At 36.9% G+C, this 19286-nt stretch overlaps 1 protein-coding gene across 1 annotated transcript in view; it reads left to right on the top strand.

The window, feature by feature from the left end:
- The window catches only part of Ncoa7 (nuclear receptor coactivator 7), a 120169-nt gene that overhangs the window by 55718 nt on the left and 45165 nt on the right, over nt 1-19286 (top strand). The window contains exons 3-7 of the mRNA XM_026381123.2: nt 7289-7368; nt 11211-11318; nt 15460-15573; nt 16091-16216; nt 17647-17831. Coding sequence (XP_026236908.2) covers nt 7289-7368; nt 11211-11318; nt 15460-15573; nt 16091-16216; nt 17647-17831 — 613 coding nt within the window. The remainder of the gene's footprint in view (nt 1-7288; nt 7369-11210; nt 11319-15459; nt 15574-16090; nt 16217-17646; nt 17832-19286) is intronic.

Genomic DNA, 19286 nt, shown 5'->3' with positions numbered 1-19286 from the left:
AAACCTCATTTAATAATTAGTAATTTAATCATCAACGGTTCCAGTTGTTGCTTCACAATGTTGTGAAAAGTGCCCTTCCTATGAGGGGCGGGGATTGCCTCTTTCTCTTTGGGGTTTCCAAGCTGTTTCCATGGTGTTTATATGTCTCTGAATTTATCTCCATTACGGATTTTGCTTTATGACTTTAAATACTTCTGACTAGCCTCTATATTGCATTTGGTGGGATTGTAGATACCATGTCCGGAAGCCTTAAGAGCTTCACAGGAATCGCTCTTAGGCCTTTGTCTTCCACAGCACAACCCAAGAGCAAAAGGAGTGAGGTGGAGCTTACCAGTGCTGGTGGAGAGCTCTCCCCCTGCACCCGTGGAATCTCTTCTATAGAGCTGGAGGGCAGGGGCCTCACAGAGACTTTGTTTAGGCAGAATTTGGTAATCAGACAGCTACTGCAGACCTGGAGGTGATGTCATAGAGTCATTCAGCTTTCATTCCTGTGAAGAAATTGCTTTTTTTTTTTTTTTGTATTGAAGATTGAACTTGGGTTCTCGACCACTGAGCCACATCCCCAGACCTATTTTGTATTTTATTTAGAGACAGGGTCTCACTGAGTTGTTTAATGCCTCACCTTTGTTGAGGCTGGTTTTGAACTCACCATCCTCCTGCCTCAGCCTCCCAAGCCACTGGGATTACAGGCATGGGCCACTGTGCCCAGCTAGGAAATTGCTTTTGATATCCTTTCTTTAGGGTTTCATTGCTTTCTGAGAAGGATATTTCTAATGAATATCAAGGAATAACTAAAAATTCATCATTGTGTTAAAGAAGTTCATTCTATTTTTCATTTTCTAGTACTTGGAGTTTTTTTTATTGTTGTTCATTCTGCTCATTTAAAAATATGATGTAGTGGTTTAATTTTATCAAATGCTTTTTTGGCATGTATGATCAGATAAGGTTTTTCTCCTTTAAGAAATTCACAATAATCTATATCAATAGTCTATTACTGCTGCATTTCTGGAATAAAACCTTTTTGCTGATATGTCATAATTCTTTCAACACACAACTGTTCAAATAGATATTTACAATGAGGGAATTGTTATTAATGATAATAATGTTTATGAAGCACTTACTCTCCACCAGGCTCTGAGGTTTTCACTGTGTTCATCTTCTAATTTTCTCAACAGTATAAGATAGTTCTGCATTTTACAATGAGGAAACTGAGGCACAAAGACTCCAAATAACTTGCTTCATATCACACAACTACAGAAATACCTAGATTCACACATTGAACTCAGCTCATTTGGACCCCTAAGCCAAAGAGTAATCAGAAAGATGTTTGATGGCATAAAGGAGATGGCAGATGAGCTGATTTTCTGGTTAATGCCACCAAACTATCTTAGCTGAAAGCATCAATTTCCAGTATAGGTAGAGGCCTGTCATTGGAAACAGATTCTCCTTTTCATAAATGAACAGGACAGAAAAAGACAATTTTGCCTAATTTTTCCTTATTTGGATGCCATGGAAACCATCTTCCCTCTGTAGACAATGAGGTGTGGAGGGTCCTGTGCTGTGAGCCTCCTGAACCCTGGTCAGATGGTTCTGTGATAGAGAAAGATGGTAGGGAGAGATGGATTATTAAAAGAGAAAAGGTTCACACAAATACACACACACACTAAGTAAGTATAAGATCAGTGCAGAACGATTCCTAATAAATTGGAAGACCTAATAATTTTCCAAAGTTCTTTTTTTGATTGTTCAAATAACTGATTAAAAACAGAAAAAAAAATTAAAAAGCTACATACTTTTTGTCTACCCTTCCTTCCTATGTCTCTGTAGAAATTATGGAATCAAGAACCAAGAAAGAAATTCACAGCTATCTCTTTTGCTGGTTTTCAAATACAATAATAATTAATGTCCACTCTCCTGACTTCACCTGGTCCCAGTGGCGGTGACACAGATGCTTAGGTTGGATGTACGTTGTATTGACTCATTGCCTGTTTTTCTCAAAACCAGAACCTCTACCCAGTACCACATCCTTTAATGCTCCCCACCTTTCCCTCTAGTGTATGCATCGGCCACATCTGAAAAACTACGAATCCTCAAAAATCCCCTTTATGAAGTTCAGCTTCCTTTCTTGTGTTTTTCCATAATCTGTTCTCCATCTGTGGTAGGCAGAAAAACAGCCCTCAAGATATCTATATCCTGTTACCCAAAATCTGTTAGATTATATGACAATGGTAAATTAAGGTTATAGGTGGAATTAAGGTTAATCAACTGGTCTTAAGTAGATCTGCCTGGATTAATGAGGTTGCCTTGGAGACATCACAAGTGATCTTAATACTGATAGGAGGAGGCAGAGGAGAGTTAACTAGAGAAATGGCAGCATAAGTATAACTCAGCCAGTGCTGCCGGCTTTGCAGATGGAGAAAAAGACCTTGATTAAAATAGTAATAATAATTTTTTGAAAAATCACTTATAGAAGTTAGAGAACACAAGAAAGCTCATCCTCCCCTAGAAACTCCAGAAGGAAAACAGTGAGACCCATGTCAAATGTCTAACCTGTGAAACTGTAAGACAGTACCTCTGATTTTATTTTTAATTTTGAACCACTAAATTTGTGGTATTTTGTTACAGCAGCAATAGGAAGTTCATTCATCTTGCCATTCTCCTAACTCCTCCAGCCTCTCACTAACCCTCCCCTGCCATTGGTTGAGTCTCAGCTGCCCTCCTCTTTGCATCCATCAAAAACTCTACTGGTGACCATTTCAGCAGTTTATCTACTTACTTCTCACATGGCCTGCCACCTGATGAGACCCCACCCTGGGGGGAACCCTTATTGTTGTATTCCTTCTCCATATTCACATGATCACAACCTTATCCTTGCCATAATAGCTCTCCCAACTTCCACTTCCTTTTGCTCCCCAATCCTGTCTTTACCCCATTACATTTTAGCAGATGACCTTACCCCTGCTGTTGTCCCTCTCAGGGGTTTCCTCCACTTTCAGCAGCTCTGTGTGACCTCCAGTTATCTGTTCCCAGATTTCCACCTCTCAGCCTCTGTGCAGCATTTGATAGTGTAGAGAACACCTCCCTTCCCTCCCTCTCTTCACCCATGGCCTATGTGATACTGTATTCACTCTCCCATCCCCAAAATTGCTTTTCTCTTTTATTAGTCTCACTTTTTCAATATATATATATATATTTTACTTTAGTTGTAGATGGACACAATAACTTTCTTTTATTTATGTTTAAGTGGTGCTGAGGATCGAACCCAGTTCCTCACATGTGCTAGGCCAGTGCTCTACTGCTGAGCCACAATCCAGCCCCAGTTTCACTTCTTTTTATTCACCAAATCTAAGCTTTCTTTAGATGCCATTCTCAAGCCTCAGACCTTCTCCAAAAAATGCATTCTCTTTGTAGTCATAGTATCACCCGAGACTCCACAGGTCACGACTGCAAATGATCTCTCCTGAACCTGTCTCTGTGCCCCTGCCCCAGATGTGCCAATGGATCGCCTTCCTTTCTTTAGCCCCACTGCCCAGAGAGAAAAAGTTTCCTTTCAGGAAACTTTTATCTGACATCTTTTCAAATGCAGGAGCCAACAGCCTCATGTTCTGGACATTCTGGGCTCTCTTACAGGGTGGGAAGGCAAGTGGCAGGACACCAAGGCCCACATGGTTTGAGGTCAAGGCAGACAGCCTGTTCCTACTCCCCACTCTAGATCCCACCTCTAGGATGTATGCAGAAAAAGACAGGCTAGGCTGAAGGGCCTGTGTTTTGTTCCTCGAGGGTTTTCATCAACTTTGTCACAAGTACTTCCTTATTAGAAATACTGAGGGCAAAACCAGCTTTGAGGACTTCATTTCACAGGTGTGGCAGGTGAGAGGTTTAGTTGCTTTACTTAGAATAATCCCTAAGGAGCACCTGGCCAACTTTCCCCTCAGGCAGTAGATACTTTGACATCATTTGACTCAGAATTCCTGAAAGCAAGGGAAAGTGTCAGAATTTAGTAAGTATAAAGGGCTATGAGGAAGCCTGGGGCTAGAAGTGCAGGTGTCAGGGTCACTGGGGGACAATTGTGTCTTCGGTCCTCACTTAACTAAAACACTGGAGTTGAAGCCCCATCTTGAAGCACAGCAAAGCAGTCGATTCTGTGACGGTTCATGCCTCGTCCTTGGTAAGACACACAGGGTTGCCTTCATCGAGACACCTAGTTGGATATCTTTATAACTCACTGCAAAAAAAAAAAAAATGCAATATAAACCTTACCTTGTGTTATAATAACATGTAGAAAATTAAATTTAATCTTTAGATTTGCCAATTACTCCTGTTTTTTTCTTTTGAGCCAACTGTAAAATATAGTGTTTGGTTTGTGGCTTTGACAGGTGCATATGATTTGTCCAGTGTGACATTATTTCAGTGACAAATATTAACCTGCAATCAAAGATGTCAGGCTCATTGACTGTATTGAAAAGTTCATTTAACCATGTATGTCAAGGCTCAAGACATTCAAAAATGGGTGTATCACAGTCTATACACCTCAAGGATTTCAGAATCTTAGATTCAAGAGGGACGTTTGCTTTGTTATTTGTAATGTTGTGTTTTTGAAATTTTTCTCTTCCTATCCACCTGTGCCAATGGAAGGTAATTAATTTTTGTACTAATTCAAGTGTACATATTTAAGTTCATCCTGAAAAGTTCAACTAGCACACATTTTTTAAATATTCTTTAGTTGTCAATTGGCCTTTATTTCATTTATTTTTATGTGGTGCTGAGAATCGAAACCAGTGCCTCACACATGCTAGGCAAGGGCTCTACCACTGAACCAAACCTCAGCCCCCTAGCACACATTTTTATTTTGCAGCTGGGCATAGGTAAATGCTCCTGAATTGGTAGCTTCTGAGAGTGCTCCCCACTGGGACCAAAGATAGCTATATGCAGCTTATGGAAAGGCATGGACCAGGAGCTGCCACAGATAAGAAGGAAGCCTAGCTTGGGATCTAGAAATAGGAAGCACCTACCAAAGAATATAAAAAGCTTGTTCTGACGGCAGGAGGACGTCAGGTGACAGCTGTTTGTGATGTTGTGAGAAGGACAGAGTGTGCCACAGAGAAAATGGGGATATGATGTGAAAAGGAATGAATTGGTGAACTGCCAAAGGAAGCTTTGGAAGAATTCATCTTGGAATCTTAGCCTGGGGTATCCACCTTCTGATTCTGTAGAAGGAGATAAAGGAAGAATGTTGTTAACATTATATTGTTTACCTTCCAGGAACAAGGCAACCCAGTTTTTTACATTTTCATAAGATTTTTAAAATATTGTAATTGGGTTTTTTGAAGTGAGGCTGTGTAGAATCTTCTTATCTAGAGATATAGAAGCCACAATCCTGAGTCCCATCTTCCTGAAGCAATTTAGATATGGCCACTTAAAATTTTTTTTTAAATTAGTCTAGAGGAATTATCAGGGTCTCTGGTTCTCTGATGGATCTGATTTGAATGTATAAATGACTGGAACAGGATTCTTATGGCAGCATCTTTATTTTTTTCTCTTGGCTTTTAATTTTAAACAGTATAAAGAAGATAGTTAAAAGCCAGGTAAATCCTATGTGAATGAACTGTTCTCCAGATTCTTTGTTACCTTCAGTTCTCACCCAGTAGCCCTATATTTATTATATAGATGAAATGGTATTGTTGATTGTGTATGTGTGTGTGTGTGTGTGTGTGTGTGTGTGTGTTTGTGGAACCTCAGATGTAGTGGCTGAGTTAATTCCACTTCTCATCACGGCTCAGGGCTGGGCTCCTTCTTACTTCTTCATTCATTTCCCCTTTATCCTCATTTCCCCTCCCTACTCCATGTCATTCTGTTATGATCAGTGTGACAGGCTTTTATTTTTACACATCCTTGAAAAATGTTTGTGGTTGTTTTACATCCATCTGTTTTAGATGTACATAAATAATACTGTTTTATACCCACCATTCTGTTTCTCTTGATGTAAACTTGCTGCTATGTGTACGCCTGGCTTGTTGTTTCTAATTATTGACTGGAATCCCAGATCATAGCTATAAATTTTACTTACACTGCCCCCAGCCCTGCAGTTCCCCACTGCCTCAGAGGACATTGGGATGAAACAGATCATTATGGCACGTATAAAATGAATTGCTCATGGAAAGGATGTGTATCTGTTGGGATAGGCTACTCGCAGGCAGACTGTGTATGCTTAATTTGCTGGAATGACTGAAACAATTTACATTCTTCGTAGCAGTTCATGTTTCTGCCAGCATAAGAATATCCAGCTTTCTGATTTTTTTCAGCCTAATAAGTAGAAAATGATACCTGGTTTTAATTTGCATTCTGCTCATAGGCAAGTTGGAGCATCTTTTCTTGTTTTACCTTCTTGCTGTCCTTAAATTTTTTATCCATGGCAATATGTGTATGTTTTATGATATCTGGATTAATGTACTGAGATGTATTTAACCGTAACAATTAATTTAAGTCATTTGCAGTTGCTAGTGGTTAACCATTTTTAAAAACAGCAAAATCTATCATCCAACTTAATGTTGTTAGGTGTGTAGGTCTTTCTAAATTTTTATCTTTATAAATATTTTTTAATAACCATATACTTGACATACACTGTGCTTTTTCTTTTGACTCTGTCTTTAGGATGATTTTTAAAAATTATTTATTTGTTTTTTGTTCTGGGAATTGAACCACCCAAGGCACTTTGCCACTGATCTACATTCCCAGCCCTTTTTATGTTTCATTCTGAGACAGGATCTTGCTGAGTTACTGAGGCTGGCCTCAAACTTACAACCTTACTCAGTCTCACAAGTTACTGAGGCTGTAGGCATGTGTCACAGCGCCCAGCCGTTGGGATATATTAAGGGAGGATTATGGGTTGAGAGAAGGAACGTTTTTATAACTGTAGCTACATATTGCCAAATCACTTTCTAAAAGGACTGAACTGATTTATGCACTATTTATATAGTGATTATACTGGTTTTGCTCTAAGTTCGACATTGTTATTCATTACTATTTAGACTATTAATATTGTAAAGCATGACCTTATTGTTTATATTTGTATTATTTAAACATATTTAACATTAATCATTTATTCAGGAGTTCCAGTGATGAATAATATGCTTTTGGAGTGTGTCTTTTTTGCCCTTAGTCCATTTTTCTATTAGTATCATTTTTGGGGTTTTATTCAATTTCATAGTAGATTTTCATACAATGTAGATTTAGTCCATCTTCAATCCTGACAATGAAATTATTCATTTACACATAATTTGTTCTTTAGATGACAATCAAAATAAAACACATGATAAAAAAGAGAAGAAGATGGTGGTTCAGAAGCCCCACGGCACCATGGAATACACCGTAAGTATAAACAGGGGAATATGAATGTTTCTTTTTTTAAAATTCTAATTTGTTATATATGACAGCAGAATGCATTATAATTCATATTACACATATGGAGCACAATTTTTCATATCTCTGGTTGTATGGAAAATGTATTCACACCATTCATGTCTTCATACATGTACTTAGAGTAATGATGCCCATCTCATTCAACCATCTTTCCTACCCTCTTGCTTCCTCCCTTCCTCTCCCACCCCTTTGCCCTATCTAGAGTTCATCTAACTTTTCCGTGCTCCCCCTCCCAACCCCACTATGAATCAGCCTCCTTATATCAAAGAAAACATTTGGCATTTGGTTTTTTGGAATTAACTAACTTCTCTTAGCATTATCTTCTCTAACTCTATTCATTTATCTGCAAATGCCATGATTTTATTCTCTTTTATTGCTGAGTAATATTTCATTGTGTATATATACTACATTTTTTTATCCATTCATCTACTGAAGGGCATCCAGATTGGTTCCACAGTTTAGCTATTGTGAATTGTGCTGCAATATACATTGATGTGACTGTGACCCTGTAGTATGGTATTTTTAAGTCCTTTGCGTATAAGCCAAGAAGTGAGATAGCTGGGTCAAAAGGTGGTTCCATTCCCAGTTTTCCAAGGAATATCCATACTGCTTTCAATATTGGCTGCACCATTTTGCAGTCCTACCAGCAATGTATGAGTGAGTGTACCTTTTTCCCCACATCCTCGCCAACACTTAGTTATTTGTCTTCATAATAGTTGCCATTCTGACAGGAGTGAGATGAAATCTTAGAGTAGTTTTGATTTGCATTTCTCTCATTGTTAGAGAGGTTGAACATTTTTTCATATATTTGTTGATTGATTGTTTATCACCTTCTGAGAAGTGTCTATGAACATTTCTTAATACTACTAGGTTTACATGTTTTCTCCCTGAAGATTTCTATCTTGCCCCTTAGCTATATTCTTCTTGTATACCCGTAAAATAATGAAGCTTCTTAAGACCTATTTTAGTTCATTTCTTTTCCCTCCATGTTTTCTCCTTGAGCAAATTTATGTAAACCAATGATTTGAGGGTAGATGATGGCTAGTATTGCTTAGGCTGATCCAGCTGCTAGTCAGGTGTCCCCTTCCCTCCCCATTCCATGTTACCTACCTGAAAGTGGGTTAATGAAGACAACATTTCCCAATAGAAGAAGACTACTTTCACCCTTAAAGGCATACTTGTAGCTGTGTCCTCTGCTAGAACCACCAAACTGATGACTTGAATTATCTGTAAATATGACAATGCCTACCAAGTGTAGGTCTCTATTCTAGGCACCCTTTCTGAGAGCAAAGCCATACATGCAGTTGCCCACTCAAAATACTCACTTATTCTTCCATGCTTGGTCCTTTTTCCAGAAGCAATGGCTCCATGGTGCATATATTTGTACAAGCCAGACCCTTATCCTTGATATTTTGTTCCCCTAACTCTCTATATTTATTCCTCCCTCCTGTGGCCATCCAGCAATCTAGGCCAGATCCCTTCATTTAATTCTCTCATAGAATCACATTCTTTACATAAATTGCGCCACTTTAACATTGTTCCTAACTGTGATTGTTATTTTAATATCTATTTCATGCCTTAATTTTTATATCCATGAAGTGAGACTAGACCCCTTTTTGTATGATATTCTTGGCACCTTGCAAGGTGTAGGCTCCCATATTGTTGAATAAATAGGTGAATGATGTTAGGCATGTATCCATTACCACAGCCCCACACTATGTGTGATGTACTCATCTCTTACTGCACCATGAGCTCCTGGAAACCAGGAGCTGAATCTTATTAATCCAAGGCTTGGCGTAAAGGGGTTACTCAGTGATAGGTCTATTTTAATTCATTATGAACTAGCACTGTTGAACATTATTACATTATTTGTCATTGAGAACATTAATTCTAAAGCCATAGTCCTTAAGACTTGTGTGTATCCAACAATTGATTCACAAGCCTATCCAAAGAACTAAGAAGTACTTAGTAGGAGTTGCTCTATGTAGTGTATACTAAACAATAAAATAAAAGTAAATGTCAACCTCCAAATTAGTTAACAAATATAAACAAATGATCAAATTAGTAATGCAAATATGCATTATGTATGTTATGGAGATTAATTTTTAGCAAGTTATTTTTATCCTTGTCATTGGAAATAAAAGATGACTTTATGCTAGCATTTACTGAATTGTTTATATTGATACCAAGAAGTAGATGTTCAAGCATTTTGGTTTAGTTTTAAGCATCCCTATCAGTGTCTTTGTGGTCTAATTCTATATGCATATTTAATCTTTATGTGATAGTTGCAGATAATTAAAGATTTTCTCTTTCCTTGAACCCTCTGCATACAGGATCTTTTACAGGTTTTACTCATAAAAATATGAAACAATTGTATTGATCACTTATCATGAAGCTGGTGCTATAAAGCAGATATTATGATTATCTCTATTTGATGGATTGAGAAGCAGACACAGAGTGGTCCAAAAGTTGTACAACCAGCAAATTACTGATCTAAAACTCAAATCCAGCCATCTGATTCTAGAGTCAGCATTTGCAATCTGTATCTTGTACCTGCTCTAAGCCTTGAAAACCTCTGTGCTGAGTATATTAGATCAATATCCAGTATTGGGAAAATATTTTTAAAACTATTTTTACTTTAGTTTTAGTAGAGATTATTATGCCCAGGGTTGATGTAGGGCATGTTGCTTAGATTTTCAGTTTTTCACACCAAAAATTAAAAACTTATTGAAAAGATTTGACACAATTTTCAGCGTGATTTATAACTATAACCTTTTATTAGTCTGAGACGGTCCGTTGTGTTGGTCCTTTTGATTCTGAGGGCAATGGAGTTTAATTTGAATTTTGCATCTTTACCTTCTTGCCAGTCCATACTCTCCTTAGACACCTCAAATTCACCCATAATTTATAACCCACCCGATAGATTCAGTGTTGCTTATAGAGTTGCCACCCATCTTAACCCTGGGCTATCAATGGGAACTATTCAGTGACAGTCATAAAATTCACCTCCCACAAATTCATCTAGTGTCTCTGGTTGGGGAGGCCATTCCTGGAGACTGGCATGACTGCAGAAAACCAACTTTTTTTTTTAGTGGTGCATTTTTACTATGTTGTTTCTTGTCTTTTCACTACTCTCTATTACTATTCCTCCTCTGTTATGAAAGGCATGAAAAGTGTACACCTGGAACATAGGTCACAAGTTTCAAAAATTGAAAGACTAACACTAATTTCATTGACCATGGAAAATTGTCCTTTTAATGACAGTGAAAAATTCTTGGTAGCTTTTCATTATTTCTTGCCATCTTTAGTACTCATTTGTCAGTAGAGTGCCCTCTGTGTGTCTCAGGCACTGTGCTGAACATGGGGCCAACAGCCATTAGCAGGTCACTAGTAGTACAATGGAGAGACAAGTAAATGGACAGAAAACCACAAGAGAAAGTAGCCCCACTTCCCCTGTGGGTGGGTACTACATATGTGGGTTTTTTTTCTTTTCTCCTTACGTAAGTTAAGTTTCCTACATATTAGATCTCATTATGCCAATGTAAAATTAGAAGTCTATTAGTAGACAGTGAAATCTGGAGGAAAGAGAGCTCAGAAATGAATTGTACTTAAGATTGCTTTTGCATGGTTTTAGTAAGAATTGAGAATATAGTCACTGTTTACCTAGTATCTCTGGATAGAACTTTTGCTTGTTTATTTACTCATATCATGAACAGATTTAATACTGTTTATCACAGGATTTTTTTTTTTTTTGGTTTATATATTGAATCTTGTTTGTTTGGTTATTCTAGGCTGGAAGCCAGGACACCTTAAACTCCATAGCACTGAAGTTTAACATCACTCCCAATAAATTAGTGGAACTGAATAAACTTTTCACACATACTATTGTTCCAGGCCAGGTAATTACTTTCCTGTTGAGTATCACTTCAGAAATTTTGCATTTATCTTTTATTGCAATATTTAATGCTTTACTATTAGTGTCAGTCTATTATCATCAATGATAATGTTCATTTCAATCTTTCATCTTCCTTAGATCCAAGAATTCTGAAAGCATCCTAATACTTATGAACTGTTCAGAGGCTAATACTTTGAAAATGACCAGCACACTTAACACTATCATTAATTAAGTTCATCAGGAGAAGTTCTAAATTCATATAACTTTTTTTCCTCTTAAATATTAGATAGCTATCCTTAATTCAGAATTTCAATTTAGTGAATTTCAATTTATTCTCCTTCTTTGAAGTACATTGTACATCAAACTTAATGTTTGAGGTACATGAGCTGTTGTTTTATTTTCAGTAAGACAACATTTTTGTCATCTTTTTCTCAATTTGATACCATAACAAGAATGATCAGTGCGACTAAAGACAAAGACATTAGGCAGGACCATCAAAAATAAATCACCCCAATTTTTTCCCCAAGTTTTAGTATTTTATTCACTAAACTGATGGAAATTGATAAATGCATGATCTTGTCACTTTAGGTTAATGTAGTAAATTTTTTATGGTGCCTTCTACATGATAAGATATCCTGGTATTTGTACTCTAAAACTACAGTCAGCCAATAGATTCAAATGACTTAGTCATTGAAAGCACTTAACTAAGGTCAAGTATCCAGTCTCATTCATAGTAGAGCTCAATTGCCATAAACACATTTGGGTTCCATTGCTGGGTTTTTAGAGCATCTTGTGTATCTTTATATCATAGTGACATTTAATTCTTTCAAGGTAAATAACATTATTTATAAGTAAAACATCATTCAGGCAATGTTCTTCAAGGTAGCACATGAAACCAGCAGACTACAATTTGGCTAGTTAGTGTTTAAGGTATTTATATTCTTATGAATAGGAGAAATTAGTATACTGCCAGTACCAGTAATTGGAGGATGGGGGATCTGCATTAAAACTTTTCAGAAATTAATAAATTTTCATCTCTAGGAAAATAGATACTAGTCTCTTCATTGTTGGGTTTATTTTATAATCTGTGGTATGCTACATAATGTATAGCTAACCCATAGCAGAGAATCTAGGCATGTATTTACCAGTCCAAGGCCAAAGATTATAGCTCCTAGAACTTAGTAAAGTAATTTAGGGTGATTCTTTATGCTATGTCCATAAACAAAATAATCGATTCATATTAAATGAAGTTCCAGTAGCAAAATAATTGATTGGTACTAAATGAAGCTCCAGTAGCCAATAGAAATTCAAGGACTATTTTAATATGCCTATAACTGGTAAAAATATCAGAAATGGGATCCCCAAAGCTTTGTTTCCATTTGGCCTTATATTGGCAATTGAACCTAGGCAAGTCACTTCCCTTTTTGGATCTCAGTCTCATAATCTCTGAAGTTACGTATTGGACCACTAATCTCGGATACCATTTTTTAAAATTATTTATTTATTCTTTTTAGTTGTAGTTGGACACAATACCTCTAATTAGTTTTTATTTTTATGTTGTGCTGAGGATCAAACCCAGTGCCTCATACATGGTAGGTGAGCACTCTACCACTGAGTCACAACCCAGGCCTTTGGAAGCCCTTTTTAGTCTTTACTATAGTGGCCAGTCCTTATAGAACTAAACAGTTATGTGCTATTAGTTGTCCTGAGTCTTATCTTATAATTTTTTTTTCCTGACAAAGATAAGGAATTGAGGAAAAGTTAGAAAGATTGAGGAACTTTAACACTGTAGATGGACTTTTGCTTTCAAGGATTTTAAAATATTCTATCTTGGTGCCTGGAGGGGTAGGCATCTCTCACCTCAGTAGATCTTATAAATCAAAACCAGTTTGATCTGTTCTGGTTACAGAAATTTTGAGACTTTTCCTTCTAAACACTATGATCACCTTGAGGTAGGAAGAAACTAGTCTAACTAGGTCAGTGACCATGACCTCAAAGGAACTAAAATCTTACTCTAGAATTTTTGTGGCTTTCATGACAAAAAACAGATGAGACAAACTTAAGAACAAAATCTGAGATATAAGATATTTTTCAAAATATTCTTAAGTTTATTCTGATACTTATGTCAAATTTGAGGACACGTATAAAGAATGTACTTTACCAAGTAGTTTATCTTGAGAACACTCAAAATTTACCCTATGGATATGTATTTTAAGATGTTTTTACATTCACAGGACACCTTGGCTGCACATACATAAAATTTTTTCCAGGTTAAAATGGCAGCTTTACTTTATGGTAATGGACTTTAGGACCTCGAGTCCCCATAGGCCTATGTGTTGGAGCAAACAGTTATTTTCTGGAGGCAGTAGGCAAACCTCACCTCTGTCTGTCATCCAGGCCCACTTTCATGTTGAGATAGCATGTGCTCTGGGTAAGCTTCTCAGCTTTCACAAGACACCTCTATATACAGTGCTGTTAGCTGTTCAGGCTAGGCCTTATCCCATTGAGAATGTGTCAGACAACAGAATCTCAATATATGTTACCTGATACTTTTCAAGCATTCAGGTGCAAAATAATAAACATTTTAGCATTAATAGAGAATTGCTTAAGAAAAATCCCATCCATTCATCCTCTAGTTTTGCTATGAAGGATAAATAAGAAACAGTATACTAAGACCACATATGTTTAGTCCTTTGTCAACCACTTTCAAGAACTCTGAACTTTGTCATTTGACATTGACCTATATATGGAAGGTGTTATAAAAAACAGCCCTCTGGTACTAGTCATTGTGTTTCTTGTTAGTGGATGAGTAGATTATTGAGTACAAATAGTTCAATGTAGAATATTCTTTTATTAATGAGACTGAATGGGAGAATACTTGTACTTCTAAAAAACTGTTTTTTGGATTTTTTTTTATCTTATGGAAATTGAATTCTGCTAATTCCTGATGCCTTCCTCTGCATTGATTGTATAGAAATTCACAAGCTGGTTTTATGGCCCACATATCAATGAATGTTCAGTAATTTTGAAGCATACAGTTTTCATAGTAATCAATCTTCATCTTACATCACCTTGATTTAAATATTCTGACCTTTATATTAATGTGTTTTTTTGTTTTGGCCTCAAGTCATTCTGGATTGAAGTAAGATTTGAATAACTAAAGTTAAAATGATTGGAAGAATGGGAGTCACTAAATAACAGTATTGATCTGAGATCAATTGTTACAAGATTAGCTCTGAACTCTGTTTTATAACACTGAAGGTCACCATTTTAAGATTATATTTGATATATGCTGAAAAGATGACAGGATCATAATAGCATTTCATAAACCAAACTATTTTACAGGAGGTGGGTATTTCATACTACTTGTTGTGGTATTTTAATTTTTACAAAACCCAGACACCAATGGAAGAGGAAGTATTGAGATTATCTATAGATTACTTTGTACAGTTTATCATATAAGGACCTCACCACTTTGCAACTCAGTCCTGCTTGGAGTCATCTAGCCTGGACTTGTTTCATTTCTACCTGTCACGGATGTTCTTTTTAGAAACATGCCATGCTTCTCTCTCCTCTATTCCCTTATACTATAGGTTGAACAGCCCTAATCCAAATACCAAAATCCAGAATGCTTCAAAGTCAGAAACTGTTCGAGTACATTTGAAACATTTTGGATTTCAGATTAGGGATTCCTAACAGGTAAAGTCTATACAAATATTCCAAAATCTGGGGGGGGGGGAAAAACAACCTGAATCAGAAGCACTTGTGACCCCAGGCATTTCAAGTGAAGGATGCCCAACCTGTATTAGTTCCCTTCCTGGAAGGCTTTCCCCTCCCTTCCATCTAATCCCTGATTGTTCGAGACCTCACTTGCTTCACATGGCTTGCTTGGAAAACCTTACTCCACCTTTTTTTTTAATCTCCTGCAGTACCTACTATACGCCTTTGGCACCGTACACATTCTTATTGCTAAGTATCATATATGGATCTGTCTAGAAGACCCCATGTTATTTATGGGTTCCATGAAAGCTACCCAGGTATTTGTCATGTATTGAGCACACTCCTGTGCAGAGTGATGTCTCTAAATACTAGCTAGGAGTTTACAAGTTGTTGGTGTTTACTCAGTTCTTTTTTCTCATTCTCAGGTCCTTTTTGTGCCAGATGCCAACTTCCCTTCTAGTACTTTAAGGCTCTCATCATCTAGTCCTGGTGCTACTGTCTCTCCTTCGTCATCAGATGCAGAATATGATAAACTGCCTGTATGTATGTTCTATATGTCACACATTGAAGTTCATTTTTATCAGAAAGAATTTTTTTGTGAGTCGTAGAATCCAATGTTATTTTTCACAAGATTACATTAGCTCAGAGAATGCATCTTCTCCAAGACAGACCAGTTCACATATAAGGTCTCAAAGGTGAAATTGCATGCCTTGTGTGAAAGTATAAAGTTAAACTCCCAACAATGTGGACAGATTATTTATACTCCTCTTTTTTCTAGGGAATTTAAATCAGGAATCTATAAATTCTTCCATTCAGGTTATTTTGTAAGACACTTAATGAGCCAGTTTAGGGGTTCATATATTTTTAAAAATCTTCATTTGATTCTGATACCTATTGTTATATTTGTGATATTTTTGAAAGACAATGAACATTTGCCTTTTTATGTTCAAGTTAAACAGAAACAGTTTATTTATAGGGGAACTTATGTGCTGTTTTATACATGTAATTTGTTTTAAAATACTTTTATTTGATTTTGAAAATTTTTGCATTCATGAGGATGCTGACTTAGCAAGAAAGGCCTTAAAACCCATTGAAAGAGTCTTATCATCTACTTCTGAAGAAGATGAGCCAGGTGTGGTGAAATTTCTAAAAATGAATTGTCGATACTTCACTGATGGAAAGGTATATGGCAATGTTATTTATTTATTTTTCTTGGAATCTATGGAAAATCAAACAAGCTTACAAATTACTGGAAAGAAGGGGAAATTAAAATATTTTATGCAAAGTTTAAGGTTAAGATTTGACAAACATATGTTTTCCTCTGTTGGGTGCCTAGCATTTTATTGAGTGAAATATGATCATTGAGTTAAAATGTGATTCCATATGACCTTGAACTGATTTATCTTTCAGTTCTTGACCTATAAATTGCCAGGAAGATAGTATACTATATGTTTAACAGCAAACAGGGGCATCAGACTCACTGAATTTAAATTTCACTCCCACAATCCAGTAGCTCTGAGACCACAGGCAAGGTATTTAAAATTCCTAAGCTCCCATTTTTCTTATCTATAAAATAGGAACAATAATAAAATTTAACCAACAGAATGTTGCACAATTAAAAGAGATAATCCCTGTACAGAACTTATTACCTAATCTCAAAAATGAGAAGCTTTCAGCTTGTGTTTCCGCTGGAAATGCTAATGTTAAAAATACTGTCTGCTATGTCATGCTTTTGGTTTTTGGTTGTTGGTCTTTAACTAGCCTCTGAAGAAGGGGCTATGTTAATACCCTGTGCTCGTAGGACAGAACTTATATCAGGTTTCAAATAGTCAGAAAATATGTCATTAGTGTGCATTTCTAACTTTTACAAGTAAGAATTAATAATGTCCAAAGTGTAAAAATTTTCACAAAGATGATTACTAGATACATTAAGAATATCAAAAAATTATTTACCTACAGGGAGTTACTTGTATCCCCTGTTCCTGGCAAATACTGTCTCGCTAGCCAGTATGGTCTACTATAATGATATCTGGCCAAGTGTCAGACTTTTAGGATTCACCAAGCTATTGCTTTTGGCTTTTAATTTCCATAACGCAGCTATTTTTATATTCCTATTTATGTTGAATTTTGCTGGATGTGGGCTTTCTAAACATTTTAGAGAAAAATATTGGTATTGTTTTTTGGCACCATGATCCTGATTCTCCTGCTGTAACACTGGACATACAGTAAAGACTTGCTGAGTGGATTGTAAAACTCCATGTTCATGATCAGGAAAGCCCTTGGGACAACCCCTCTCATTTTTCAGACATGGAACTCTGGAATCTGAGACATGCATGTCTGAACGAGAATCACACCACATTTGTTCTGTTGCAGCTCTTCTAAAACCAGGCCTTGGTTCATTGCCACAGTGAGGCAAGTCTGTTTTCTCTGCCTCCCTACCCAGCACCCAACATTGCATTTCTTTAGCCTGTTTGTCTAGAGGGGATGTGATTGTCACATGGGAAACTGTGGTCCACAGAGTTAATGGAGTTGCAGGATGAGTTAATTAAAGTGTCTAGAATGGTTGTGGGAAACATTTCTGCCCAAAGTAATTCTGTCTTTTTCTCCTACAGGGTGTGGTTGGAGGTGTCATGATTGTAACTCCTAACAACATCATGTTTGACCCTCATAAGTCTGATCCCCTGGTCATTGAAAATGGGTGTGAGGAATACGGCCTCATCTGCCCCATGGAAGAGGTGGTTTCTATTGCCCTCTATAATGACATTTCCCACATGAAGATCAAAGATGCCTTGCCATCGTAAGAGCCATTTCTTTCCTTTCCAGAAAAAAAAAAAGGAAGTGTTGAAAGAATTATGTACAATTCTGAAGGGAGGGCATTTGCAGAAGTGAGAGGGTTCATAGAAGCAAGGGGTTGTGCCAAGGTGAATTGAAAGGTAGAAAATGTGTACACTACATAGAATAAAGAGAACTGGAAGTGATTAAGCTAATTATATAAGAAAATTGAACATAGAAGGGCTACAGGAGAAAAGCAAAAAGTCAGCAATTGCTAATGCCAGTAAAAATTATATTTGTTTGGCTTTTTCTGAAAAGCAATGCATGTTCTTAATAAATTTATTGAGGAAGAAATGAAATTTCTCTGAAAGAATTTTAGTTTGATTACCAGTAAGACAATAATGTTTTCTTCTGGGTTGGATTGCTAAGAGGTATGTTCATCATCAGTTAAGTTCTCAGACAGCTAGTCTTCCTAGCTCTTTTCTGCCCTGGATCCTACACGAAGAAGGGTTTGAGTGGACAGGTTGGAGCCACCTGCACTGTGGCTAGACTGTCTTAGGTGGTGTGAAGAAACAGGGATACTCTTGCTTTTTCTATGAAATGTAGATGAATATTATTTTAGTCCTGATTACTTTTGCTTTATAACACTGAGTTTATTATTTTTAAAAAACTAGAAAGAGGGGAAGCTCCCCAGGAAGAAAGAAGACGAGTTAAGAAAGCCCAAAGAACTGATTACAGTAATAATGTGATTTCAACAGTCCTGTCTCCAATGTGTCTGTTTCTCTATAAATGTCACCATAAAAGTCTTTAGAAACCCTCAGTGATAAGAAGGTAGAGGCCCTCAGCAGCAGGTCCTAACAGTACAAAGGGAATTAGTCCTTGAGATTCATAGGCAAAGAAGGGAGGTAACTAGGGAACTAACCTAGACATAAGGTCCCTAGGGGTTTATTTATACCAGCTGTTTCCCTGGGACTCCTACAGTTCTTATCATCTGACCTTTTCAGCCCCATTTAAGCCTAAACCACTGAAGACTCTCTAAGAATGTGAGCACTGAGGGAGTTTCTAAATTCTCTGGCCAGAAATGTTCATTGAGGAGTTTAGGAGGTATAGCAGGTAAGGCAAACTGCATGATAAGTAAGCCTAGGACCACATTGGATTCCCCTGGCTCTGCCACTTATGGCTTTTCGACATGCTCACATTAATCAGTCTCATGCCTCAGTTTCCTCATCTGTAAATCAAAGTGAATAGTATTCTTCAGCTTATAGAACTAAATGCATTGAAATACCCAAACTCTTAGTAAATTACCTTGATAAGTGTGGAGTGTTATTACTGGAATTCGTAGTTTATATCTGAAGTTCTGCTTATTCTTCCATGGGAATCTTGTTATCTATCCATAAGTATTGAGGCTTTCAGTGTGCCTTATTGTGTCAGTCTTTTGTGCCAAGGATATGAAGACAAGTGGGTCAGGGCCCTAGAGGGG

The sequence above is a fragment of the Urocitellus parryii genome, chromosome 8 (genome assembly GCF_045843805.1).
Source record: "Urocitellus parryii isolate mUroPar1 chromosome 8, mUroPar1.hap1, whole genome shotgun sequence".
Taxonomy (NCBI): Eukaryota; Metazoa; Chordata; class Mammalia; order Rodentia; family Sciuridae; genus Urocitellus; species Urocitellus parryii.
The sequence above is the reverse complement of the archived record's forward strand: the minus strand, read 5'-3'. Positions and strand labels throughout refer to the sequence as shown.